The sequence below is a fragment of the Hyla sarda genome, chromosome 5 (assembly GCF_029499605.1).
Source record: "Hyla sarda isolate aHylSar1 chromosome 5, aHylSar1.hap1, whole genome shotgun sequence".
Lineage (NCBI taxonomy): Eukaryota > Metazoa > Chordata > Amphibia > Anura > Hylidae > Hyla > Hyla sarda.
Window position 1 is genome coordinate 171,406,661 of NC_079193.1, and position 12,907 is coordinate 171,419,567.

Here is a 12,907-nt window from a genome sequence, read left to right on the forward strand (position 1 = left end):
CTTTAATCTCTGAATTATTTGATCGTCTGTGGGGTGCCAGGATCTTCTCCAAACTAGACCTTCGTGGGGCTAGAATTTGATTTGTATACAAGAAGGAGACTAATGTAAGACTGCGTTTAATACTCGTGACGGACATTTCGAGTATGCTGTGATACCATTTGGACTCTATAATGCTCCAGCAGTTCGTCAGGATTTTGTCAATTATATTTTTCATGACCTCCTATACTCCTGTGTCGTTGTCTATTTGGAGGACATTCTCGTCTATTCGCCCAATGTCCACACTGATCGCTCTCACCTCCATCAAGTTCTACAGCGTCTCTGAGACAATCATCTCTATGCAAAACTTGAGAAGTGTTCTTTCGAAAAAAACAAAACAGTCTTCCGTGTCTGGGGTATATTGTTACCAGTCAGGGTCTACAAATGGATCCTAATAAGTTGTCTGCTGTACTGGACTGGCCACGACCTTCTGGCTTAATAGCAATCCAGTGCTTCCTCGGCTTTGCCAATTATTATCGGCAATGTATTCATCACTATGCCGCTTTGGTAAACCCCATCGTTTCTCTTACCAAGAAAATTGCTAATCCAAAGGTCTGGACTCCAGAGGCCAAAGCGTTCAAACAGGTAAAGTCTGCCTTCGCTTCTGCTCCTGTTTTATCAAGACCCGATCCAGGCAAGCCATTTATTTTGGAAGTGGATGCTTCTTCAGTTGGAGTTGGAGATCGTGAACTCTTGGCTATAAAGTTGGCCTTGAAAAAATGGTTTCATCTCTTGGAGCGCTCTGTACATCCGCTTACTATTTATTCTGACCACAAGAACTTGCTCTATCTACAGACTGCCCATCGTCTCAACCCTCGGCAGGCTCGTTTGTCTCTGTTCTTCTCTAGATTTGACTTTTTCATTCACTTTCGTCCTGCAGAGAAGAATCTTCGAGCTGACGCCCTATATCGATCCTTTGATGTACAAGACCAGGAATCTCTCCCTCAACATATTGTTCCTCCTGATCTTCTCATTTCTGCAGCGCCAGCAAGTCTTCAGCACCTGCCTCCTGGGAAGACTTACTTAACTCCACGTCTAAGACTCTGAGTCTTGAAATGGGGTAATTCATCTCTGTTAGCCGGTCATGCCGGTATTTGTAAGTCCTTGCAACTCATCTCTCAACAGTACTGGTGGCCAACTTTAAAACAGGATGTAGTTGAATTCATCCGTTCTTGTTCGCTCTGTGCCAGGGACAAGACCCCCCATTTCAAGCCTGTTGGTCTACTGCCAAGTTATTCCTTTGAAATATCTTCCGCCTACATGGATTGCCTTCTCGTATTGTCTCCGACGGAGGAGTCCAGATTGTCTCGAAATTCTGGAGGGCCCTTTGCTATCTCCAAGTTAAATAAAATTTTTCCTCAGGTTACCACCCACAATCCAATGGGCAGGTCGAAAGGGTGAACCAGGTCCTGGTAGACTATCTTTGCCATTTTGTGTCTGCTCGCCAAGATGATTGGGCCGATTCACTACCCTGGGCCGAGTTTTCTTACAACCATAGGGATTCTGAATCCACTGGGACTTCACCTTTCTTTGTGGTCTACACAAAGAAAGGTGAAGTCCCAGTACCCTCCTCTCTCTGGATCCTGAATTCTTTTCATGTCTCCCTCTTGAAGCCTGTCATCCACAATCGTTTTTCTCACAGGGACATCTCGCTTTCTCCCATCTCTGGTACCTCTGAGGTTTTTGTTGTTAAAGAAATGTTGAACACCAAATTGGTCAGAGGAAAGCGCTTTTTCTCATGGATTGGGAAGGTTTTGGTCCAGAGGAGAGGTCTTGGGAACCGCAGGACAATATCCTGGACCAGGACCTTCTCAGGAAATTTCTCAGCCGCAAAAGGAGGTGGAGACCAAAAGCGGGGTACTGTTACACTTCGCTCTCTGGCCGCATGCACCGGCCCCGAGCATGCGAATCCCAGCCCGTCACCACGTTCCTCTGCTGCTGCCTCTGCTGTGTCTTAGCTCCCGCGCGTGTGTCCCCATCCCCTAGGGTGCGCACGCGCTGGAGCTCTAAAATTTAAAGGGCCAGTGCACCCATATTTATGTCCTACACCTGTCAACAGTCTATAAGTTCCTGCACCTCTCCCTCTTCCCTGCCTGATCTTCAGTCCCCCTAGCCTGAGATTAAGCGTTCCCTATTGCATGTTTGCCTTACCCATGTACCCAGACTTTCCCGCTATGTTATTTGGCTACGCACCTTTGCCACCTACCTTGACCTTCTGCTAAGTTCGACTGCCTCTTCCTTCCGTACCTCGCCTGCGCAGCTACCTGTGTGGTCGAGCCGTGTGTGTGTGTGGGGGGGGGGGGGGGGGGTAGTGACCTGAGTGTCGCCTGCCGCATGCAAGCCCATCCTGCCTTGCGGCAGGCTCTGGTGAAGACCAGCGGCACCTTAGACTCCGCTCCCCGATACGGTCCGAGTCATCTGCCACACAGGTTAGAGGATCCACATCTAGGTACCCCTTTAACAGTTGCATGTTCAGTTATCACAGATTTGGGGGCGCTTTAAGCTTGGTACTAATCTGGTGTTTGATCTGGTGCCCCTAAAAGCATTTAAGTTGATTGCTTATTATTAGGATTGCTATTAGTATTCTTTTTTGTGTTTAGTCATATTATGCATTGCTGGTTTCCGGTATAGGGATTTAGTAACCGCTAATAGATTTGGTATTATCCAACATTAGTTAGGGCTCTATCTAGCTTAATATCAATATTCTATTAGTTAGATTGCTGCTAAGCAGTTCCATTTTATTACCCCAACTTTCCACCATGCTTGGACTAGTGTGTATGTAAGCATCCCAGTCTTAAAGTATGGTCAATATGTAGATATTTTTAATTAATTTCAGGTAAGTCCGAAATTACATCATAGTTTATATATATATATATATATATATATATATATATATATATATATATATATGCGTTTTGGAAACATGGAAAGTGGCTGTACAATCCTGCACTATTATGTTTTCCACACTTTTTGGAATAAAAATACTTCTTTTTGCAGTGATATAAAGTCATGTAAAGACATAAACAACTAAAAGCCATACAAAGACATGAATAAAAAAAAAACAAAGTCAGCTTAAGTAATATTGAAGGTTACCAACCTGAACCAAATATTGATGGTGGCCCTGGTGGTCCTGGAGGACCTGGAATTCCAGGTGGGCCAGTTAAACCATACCCAGGAGGCCCAGGAAGTCCTGGAACTCCAGGTGAACCTGGTGGACCAATAACAGTATCTCCTTTTGGACCCTATAGATATAAATAAGTAGTAACATATACAATGTAAAAAAAACATTTAGATAAATCCAACGAGAAACCTTTGAATACATAATAATATAGTACATTGAGCAATAGTTTGATCTTTTTAGAAATACCGTATTTATCGGGGTATACCACGCACCGGCCTATAACACGCACCCTCATTTTACCAAGGATATTTGGGTAAAAAAGTTTTTTACCCAAATATCCATGGTAAAATGAGGGTGCGTGTGTGCGCGTGTATACCCCGATATACCCCCAGGAAAGGCAGGGGGAGAGAGGCCGTCGCTGCCCGCTTCTCTCCCCCTGCTTTTCCTGGGGTCTAGAGCCCTGCTGCCGGCCCTTCTCTCCCCCTGGCTATCGGCGCCGCTGCCCGTTCTGTCCCCCTGACTATCGGTGCCGGCGCCCCATTGCCAGCGCCGATAGCCAGGGGGAGAGAAGCGGCGCCGACAGCCAGGGGGAGAGAAGGGGCAGCGGCACCCATTGCCGGCGCCGCTGCCCCGTTGCCTCCCCCCATCCCCGGTGGCATAATTACCTGGGTCGGGTCCGCGCTGCTGCAGGCCTCCAGCGTGCGTCCCCTGTGTCGTTTCTATGCACGGTGCGGCGCACTGACGTCATGCGCCGCGCCGTTCAGTACATAGCAACGACGCCGGGGACGCACGCCGGAGGCCTGCAGCAGCGCGGACCCGACTCAGGTAATTATGCCACCGGGGATGGGGGGAGGCAACGGGGCAGCGGCGCCGGCAATGGGTGCCGCTGCCCCTTCTCTCCCCCTTGCTGTCGGCGCCGCTTCTCTCCCCCTGGCTATCGGCGCCGGCAATGGGGCGCCGGCACCGATAGTCAGGGGGAGAGAACGGGCAGCGGCGCCGATAGCCAGGGGGTGAGAAGGGCCAACAGCAGCGCTCTAGACCCCAGGAAAGGCAGGGGGAGAGAAGCGGGCAGCAACGGCCTCTCTCCCCCTGCCTTTCCTGGGGGTGTATCGGCGTATAACACGCACACAGACTTTAGGCTAAAAATTTTAGCCTAAAAAGTGCGTGTTATACGCCGATAAATACGGTACTATACAGTGGTGCAATGTCTTTTTAACATGTTCATTTTCGGTATAAACAAGAACAGTCACCAAATGTGGTTCAGGTTGATGTGTAGCTCATTTTATGAACAGTTTCATATGGAGATTTAATGCATATTTTGCTAATCCGTGCCTAGGCTGTTTGTGTTGTCTGACATATACTTCTAATGAATTCCACTGTATAGAAATCTCATTGGGTTAAGCCACAAACACAGAATGATCATTTTGTTGTGTGATTTTATGGTAATATTTTATATGCATGTTAGATAGACTCTTTGAAAAGTTAATGGTGTACTCCGGTGGAACACTTTTTTTTTTTAAATGAACTGGTGCCAGAAAGTTGAACAGATTTGTAAATTACTTCTATTAAAAAATCTTAATCCTTTCAGTACTTTTTAGCAGCTGTATGCTACAGAGGAAAATCTTTATTTTTTTAATTTCTTTTTTGTGTTGTCCACAGTGCTCTCTGCTGACACCTGATGCCTGTATCAGGAACTGCCCAGAGCAGGAGAAAATCCCCATAGCAAACCTATGCTACTCTCAACAGTTTCTGGTGCCAGAAAGTTGAACAGATTTGTTAATTACTTCTATTAAAAAATCTTAATCCTTTCAGTACTTTTTAGCAGCTGTATGCTACAGAGGAAAATCTTTATTTTTTTTATTTCTTTTTTGTGTTGTCCACAGTGCTCTCTGCTGACACCTGATGCCTGTATCAGGAACTGTCCAGAGCAGGAGAAAATCCCCATAGCAAACCCATGCTAATCTGGACAGTTCCTGACACGGACAGAGGTGTCAGCAGAGAGCACTGTGGACAACACAAAAAATTAATTCAAAAAGTAAAGAATTTCCTCTGTAGCATACAGCTGCTAAAAAGTACTAAAAGGATTAAGATTTTTTAATAGAAGTAATTTACAAATCTGTTTAACTTTCTGGCACCAGTTCATTTAAAAAAAAAGTTTTCCACCGGAGTACCGTTTAAAGGGGTATTCCAGGCAAAGACTTTTTTTTGTATATCAACTGGCTCCAGAAAGTTAAACAGATTTGTAAATTACTTCTATTAAAAAATCTTAATCCTTCCAATAGTTATTAGCTTCTGAAGTTGAGTTGCTGTTTTCTGTCTAACTGCTTTCTGATGACTCCTCACGTCCCAGGAGCTGTGCAGCTCCTATGGGGATATTTTCCCATCATGCACAGCTCCCGTGACGTGACATCATCATTGAGCAGTTAGACAGAAATCTTCAGAAGCTAATAAGTATTGGAAGGATTAAGATTTTTTAATAGAAGTAATTTACAAATCTGTTTAACTTTCCGGAGCCAGTTGATATATAAAAAAAAAGTTTTTGCCTGGAATACCCCTTTAAGCTTTTCCTAGGATCAGTAAAAGGAAAGAAAATAAATTCTGCTTTCTCCTATAATTGTAAACCTGTCAAATTAAAAGATTTCTGGTATTTAAGAAAAAGTAATGAAAAAATGAGGAAAAACACTAGTTCACTGTAAGGACCCTAAAAAGTATGGTTGTGGATTCTGTATGAATGCAACACCTTCTAATGGTTGACATGATTATGAAGAATCTTTTTTATTGGACCACTGATTATTGTTAATCCAAACTATATACTTTAATAACTAAAAAACTTTTTATTCTAGGTAGCTAAAAATTATACTGTTAAACTTTTATATAAGTTCTTATGTAATGCCGTACAGTATATGCAGGTTATACAGATCTCAAAACTTTATTGTAAATATTTCCTGTGTCTACTTTCAAGTACATAATGCACTGCAGATGAAATCATCTTTAAAGTTATTTTAGTATACATAATAATACCAAGTTTATGTCTGCTCTTAGCTTCCATTAAATGTATTTACACATGGGAACATTTTGTTACATATTTTGATGGAGATAATAAAAGTTATCTTATTAGAACATGTAGTCTGTGCACCAATCTTTTGTTTCTAAGATATAAATATATATATATATATATATATATATATATATATATATATATATTACATAGAACGTTGTTTGTAAAGAGAAAAAAAGCCTTACCCTTTCTCCTGGTCTGCCTGGTGGTCCAGGGGGAGCGTGCATGAAATAACCACTATTGGAATAACCTTTTTCTCCCTTTTCCCCCTAGATAATGCAAACATACATTTATGATGTACTAAGCCATTTTAGAAAGGCTTTTTCACAAGTGGATGTAATACAGTGATCCTTCAACCTACAATGGCCTCAACATACAATAGTTTCAACATACAATGGTCTTTTTTGGACCATTGTAACTTGAAACCAGACTCAACATACAATGATACAGACAGTCAAGATCTGTGAAACCTATCAATGGCTGGAATAACTGACCAATCAGAATGGGCATTTTACTGGTAAAACACCTGTATTACTGAAGCGTTTGCACTGACTGATGTTTGGTAGTGCCCCCTACAGTACAGGGAGGTATTACATGTTCTGTACACTTTACCTGTACGAGGGTTACCTGCTCCTTTGGACAGCAGGTGAGGGCGACTCCATTTTACTTTTTTAGGACATTGCATGTACTGTACAGGTCCCTGAAGAAGCTCCTGTCCTCTACATAAACAGTGATTTACAGCTCCCAGCAGCTCTTTATTACTTTTATATGTAAGGACTTGCTTTATCTATATTTGTTATCTACTTATTTTTCTTTAATCCTCACTTTTTCCTGTTTTGGATGACATTTTGGTGGCTTCAGAACCAATTACCAGGTTTCCAGTTCTGATCTCAAAATCCAATGGTTTCAACATACAATGGTCGTCCCAGAACCAACTAATATTGTAACTTGAGGAACCACTGTACAATTATTCCAGTACAGAAAAATATTGGGAAAGCAAGAATATTATTGGTACAAATTTTGTTTCAGTTAAAATGAGACGGATTAGATCAGACTCCATAGTCACGGAAATGGCTCTAGTGCATCTCTGAAATTGGAAGTACTACACAATAATTGACTAAAATTTAGGAAATGAATTGGTAAAATATAAAGTTATGTAATAAAGTAAAGAGTTTATCCGGAAGGACTAAAAGTAATCCTTTTCCTCATCCCAGCGCTTCAATTTGGCCCCAGTTCCTACACATAGCGGTAGATTTATCAAGACTGTGTCTTCGTAACAGCCGTCACGCCCCCTCCCATAGACTTGTATTGAGGGGGCGGGGCATGACGTCACACGGGGGCGGAGTTGTGACGTCACGATCTCCCGTAACCGTAGTCGTGAGGCGTTAGGATGAGAGCCTCCAGCGCTGCCGGAAGCCGCAAAAGGTGGATGCTGCAGCCGAGATCCTGGGGGTCCCCAGCGGCGGGACCCCCGCGATCTGACATCTTATCCCCTATCCTTTCGAAAGGGGATAAGATGTCTAGGGGCGGAGTACCCCTTTAATGTCTAAGGCTATGTTCACTTGCCAGAATTTCTGCATGGAATTCTGCATTCATTTATAGTCAATTCACTTCAATAGGATTCCGCTGTCCCAATTCCATTGAAGTAAATTGGCTATAAATTCATGCAGAATTTCTGCCATGTGAACATAGCCTAAGAGTTCTCCCATGCATACTCTGAAGCTCACTTTAGCATAACTTCACACTTTCACTTAGACAAGACAGTCTACATATGCGCCAGATTTATCATTAGGCCTGAACCCCTTTGATGAACTTGGCACATTTGTAGACTGTCTAGAATGAGACAGAATTTGTTGCTGTTCCAAATTATTATGCACATGATATTTTTCTCATTTACCTAAATTTACCTCAGCATAATTCTCATGTTATCAACTGTTAAGAGTACAATTCAAATTTTATTGAACAAACTTCCTAATGATAACAGTATTTTTTTTTAAATATAAAAAACCTACAATGCCCTGTTCCAAACTATTACGCACAGTCGCCCAGATTTATCAAACTGTGTGAGAGAAAAAGTGGAGGGATTTTCCCACAGCAACCAATCACAGCCCAGCTTTCACTTTACCTCAGCTTGTTAGCTGAGCTGTGATTGGTTGCTGTGGAAAAATCCCTCCACTTTTTCTCTCACACAGTTTGATAAATCTGGGCCAGTAAGTTTCAAAACACTTTATAGGTTGTAAAGAACTGAAAATTGGCATTTATTGTGTTTGCAGCATATTTACTGAAATCAAAAGCTATTTCAATCAAACTTTTAACAACATTTTAACTTTTTAAACATTTTAACAGGTCACATTACATGTATAGGACCCCTTATTTGATAGCAGCTTCACAAGTCTTGCATCCATTGAACTTGTGAGTTTTTGGACAGTTCCTGCTTGAATTTGTTTGCAAGATGTCAGAATAGCCTCCCTGAGCTGCTGTTTGGATGTAAACTGCCTCCCACCCTCATAGATCTTTTACTTGAGGATGCTCCAAAGGTTCTCAATACGATTGAGGTCAGGGGAGGATGGAGGCCACACCATGACTTTCTCTCCTTTTATCCCCATAGCAGCCATTGATGCAGAGGTATTCTTTGCAGCATGAGATGGTGCATTGTCATGCATGAAGATGATCTTATTACAGAAAGCATAGTTCTTCCTTCTGTACCAGGAAAGAAAGTGGTCAGTCAGAAACTCTACATACTTTGCAGAGGTCATCTTTACACCTTCAGGGACCCTAAAGGGGCTGACCAGCTCTCTTTCCATGATTCCCGCCCAAAACATGACCCCACCACCGCCTTGCTAATGCAACATTCTTGTTGGAACAGGATGGCCATCCAACAACCATCCACTACTCCATCCATCTGGACCATCCAGAGTTGCACGGCACTCATCAGTGAACAGGACTGTTTGAAAATTAGTCTTCATGTATTTTTCTGCCCATTGCAGCCATTCTGCTTGTAAGCATTGGTAAGTGGTGGCCAAATAGAAGGTTTATGCACAGATGCAAGACTCTGGAGGACTCTACACCTTGATGTCCGTGGGACTCCAGAGGCACCAGCAGCTTCAAATACCTGTTTTCTGCTATGTAAATGGTATTTTAGCAGCTGCTCTTTTGATCCGATGCATGGATCTGGCAGAAATCTTCCTCAACGTGCCTTTATCTGCACAAAACCCGTCTGTGCTCTGAATCAGCCATAAATCTCTTAATAGTGCGATGATCACGCTTAAGTTTTCGCGAAATATCTAATGTCTTCATACCTCGTCTAAGGCATTGAACTATTTCACTCTTTTCGGCAGCAGAGAGATCCTTTTTCTTCCCCATATTGCTTGAAAATGGTGCTCTGCTTAATAATGTGGAGCACCCACCTTTAGTAGTTTTTCCTTAAATTGGGCTCACCTGGCAATCTAATTATCACAAGTGTCCAAGATTGTATTAAGTGATCAAAAGAGCCCTGAGACACAATGCCATCCAGCTAAACTGAAAAACAAAATATTTAATCTTTGTGACATTTAAATATCATTTGCATAATCATTTGGAACAGGGTGTAGAATGAGACAGTATTAGTAAGTTCTGCCATTTTCTACATATGACATAAATACAAAAATGCCATACGTGTATATTTTTTTCGATCCATAGAAGAGACACATTTAAACAGTTTGTAAATAAAATGTGAAATATGCATCTCACTACAACTTGGTTGTGAATATTAATGATATTTTCTTGAAATGGTATTTTGCAGAAATTATTATAAAAATTCTGAAAAAAAAATAAACACATTTTAGGTTCTGTTCACACCACAGGCATTACATGTGATTGGACCATTTGAAGCGTTCTGACAAATGTATGCACCAGACATATGGGAGTGTCTGGTCTGCAATTGGGTCTGCAAGTCTGCAATTGACTCATTAAAAACAAAATGCAGTATATACATATTAAAAAGTTTAATTTACTGTGATTTTTTTTTTATAACAATATGTGATTTTTTTATTCAGTTGCAGTGTTTCACAACCAAGGTACTTCCAGCTGTTGCAAAGCCTGGCACCCTGGTTGAGAAACACTGATATTCTGGCTAAACATGTAACAAAACTTCATTCAAAAAGATGCATGTTATAGAAATCTGCAAGAGGCAAAAAGGAGAATTTCTGGGTCGTACCTCCATTTCGCCAGCTATTAGCAATGGGGGATACTACCACAAGTATCTCCGGAACCTAATCACGGATCCGGGTGATAAATACCTTTCTGGTTCACCAGCACTATAATCCTGTGTATTGAGTTTAGTGCGATTGAACTGGCTGTGAGTTTCCCTTCAAGTAAGTCAAGGGGTGTCCAAGAGGCATCACAGTGAACATAGTTGAATATCTGGGCATTGGGCAATACTCTTTCTACTATACAATACTGGAGGATATCATAGTTATTGGTATTGTGACATACCTTAATAAGATAATGGTTCAAATACTGGGCATTCAATGGATAGCCTATAAGAAATCAAGTATTATAATGTTATAAAAAAAATCATGGCTATGATTAAAGAGCATCTGTCACAAACATTCACCACTTACAACCACCTACATAGCCAAGCAGGGGGTAGTGTCCCCATGCCAAACATACTTTTTTATGGCATCTTGTGTCATTATTCTCTAAAATAATCACAAAGAGTGAAAAGGACTGCCAAAGTGGACTTTCACTAGAGGCTTGGATTGAGCTGCCTCTAGGGATTGTAAAGTTCACCACAAGTGCATGGACAAAGCATAGGCTGCCTCTGGAAGGAGAGCCCTGTGTTTCAATCAAAGCGGCATGACATAGAAAATACAGACACAAAATTGCATAAAAAAGGTATGTTTGGCATGGGGACACTAACCCCTACTAGGCTATGGGGAAGGTTGTGTGTGGTGAATGTGTATGACAGATCCTCTTTAAAGTGCTACTCCACTGGCCAGCGTTCGGAACATTTAGTTCCGAACGGTATGTGCTTGTTCTGCATGGGTTCGGACACGCCCCCTCAATGCAAGTCTATAGGAGGGGGCGTGGCGACTGCCACGCCCCCTCCCATAGATTTGCATTGAGGGGCGTGGCCGACCCATGCAGAGCGTGCACACAGCGTTCGGAACTAAATGTTCCGAATGCTGGCCAGTGGAGTACCCCTTTAATATACATTATGTGCTGTTATGTACAAATGACTGCACATTATATGCAGATGACTTGTAATGTTACAGTACAAGACCTCTGATACTCCACTTAACTGCAACCATAACAACAATATTTTCATTTGATTTTAAGGACGTGTCATTGTGGGTTAGAATTATTAATGCATTTGGGTTGATTTACTGATTTACTATTTGAAGGGTATTTCCACACGTCTTCTTTTGCAGTTATCAGATTGCTGTCATACTTCACATTACTACAGTCACCACAATGCACATCACCAAAGTAAGTTCCCTGTAGGCATTTAGCAATCAATGAATACTGGGATTCATTCTCTGAAGGGGTATCCTTTTTTAATGGGGTATTGTGGGGTTTAGACAAGGAACTTGGAAGAAGGCTGCAGGATCAATATAAAACAATGGAACACTTATATCACTTGCTCCCTATGTGCTCCCTCTCAGCTCAGCAAGTGTGGGATTGACTTTAAATGGGCACTCTCATGAACTTTTTTTTAATATGTTGTAGTACTGATGTACTACAACATATTTCTAATATACTTTAATTATTTTTTTTTTGTAATTAAAATACTTTATTTTAATGTTGAAATCCGGCCACTAGGGGTCTCCCTCCAATAGCTGGCTGCAGCCTGCTGTGATGTCACAGATTAATTCAGACCGATCCCGGCTGGGCATCGGTCCAAATTCAGTCAGGCTGCGCTCTCTCCATGTCTGTCAATCAGACAGGAGAGAGCGAGCGCTATGAACTATGAGAATGCGCGCAGGCTCCCTGGCCTGGCGAGCAAGCGGGCGACCGGGGGGGAAGGGGAGGAGGGATGACAGACGGACGGATGGAGCGGGTGTGCGTGGCAGAGTTCGGGGGAGCAGGATGTGCGGCAGGGTGCCTCCAGTTGTTTCCCCACTACAACTCCCAGCATGTCCTGACAGCCAATAGATGTCAGGGCAAGCTGGGAGTTGTAGTGGTGAAACAGCTGGAGGCACCCTGTATAGATGAACTAAGGGCAGAAGTGTCGACCCCAGCAGGCATCAGTGACGTGGTGCCTGCTGGGGAAGTGTGCCTGGTAGTGAGCACACTACCAGGCAGATTTAATATAGTAAAAACCAATTTAAAGGCAGGGAGGGGGTTAGGGATAGATGGGCAGAAAGGGACAGAAAGAAAAAAAAAAGGATGGTGGGAGCTACTCTTTAACAGTAGCCCATGTGGGTAGTATCCTACAGTTCCCATTATGCATTGTCAACAAATATTCCAGGCTTATTTGCTCCCCTACATTCTCTTGCCTGTTGACATATCCACCCTCTTTTGCACTTTATATTTCACTCCCACCCTTCTGAGCCTTACACATTAGTTCCAACTTTCAGCCCCTTAAAGGGGTACTCCGGTGAAAAACTTAATATTTTTTTTTTAAATCAACTGGTGCCAGAAAGTTAAACAGATTTGTAAATTACTTCTATCAAAAAATCTAAAATTCTTCCAGTACTTATTAGCTGCTG

At 42.4% G+C, this 12,907-nt stretch overlaps 1 protein-coding gene across 2 annotated transcripts in view; it reads right to left on the bottom strand.

Annotated features, from left to right (window-relative positions):
* Window positions 1-12,907, bottom strand: part of COL15A1 (collagen type XV alpha 1 chain) — a 369,611-nt gene that overhangs the window by 34,414 nt on the left and 322,290 nt on the right. For both annotated transcript variants that reach the window (XM_056520745.1, XM_056520744.1), the window contains 3 exons: window positions 10,689-10,732; window positions 6,401-6,484; window positions 3,134-3,278 (listed from right to left, as the gene is read on the bottom strand). In XM_056520745.1, the coding sequence (XP_056376720.1) occupies window positions 3,134-3,278; window positions 6,401-6,484; window positions 10,689-10,732 (273 nt within the window). The remainder of the gene's footprint in view (window positions 1-3,133; window positions 3,279-6,400; window positions 6,485-10,688; window positions 10,733-12,907) is intronic.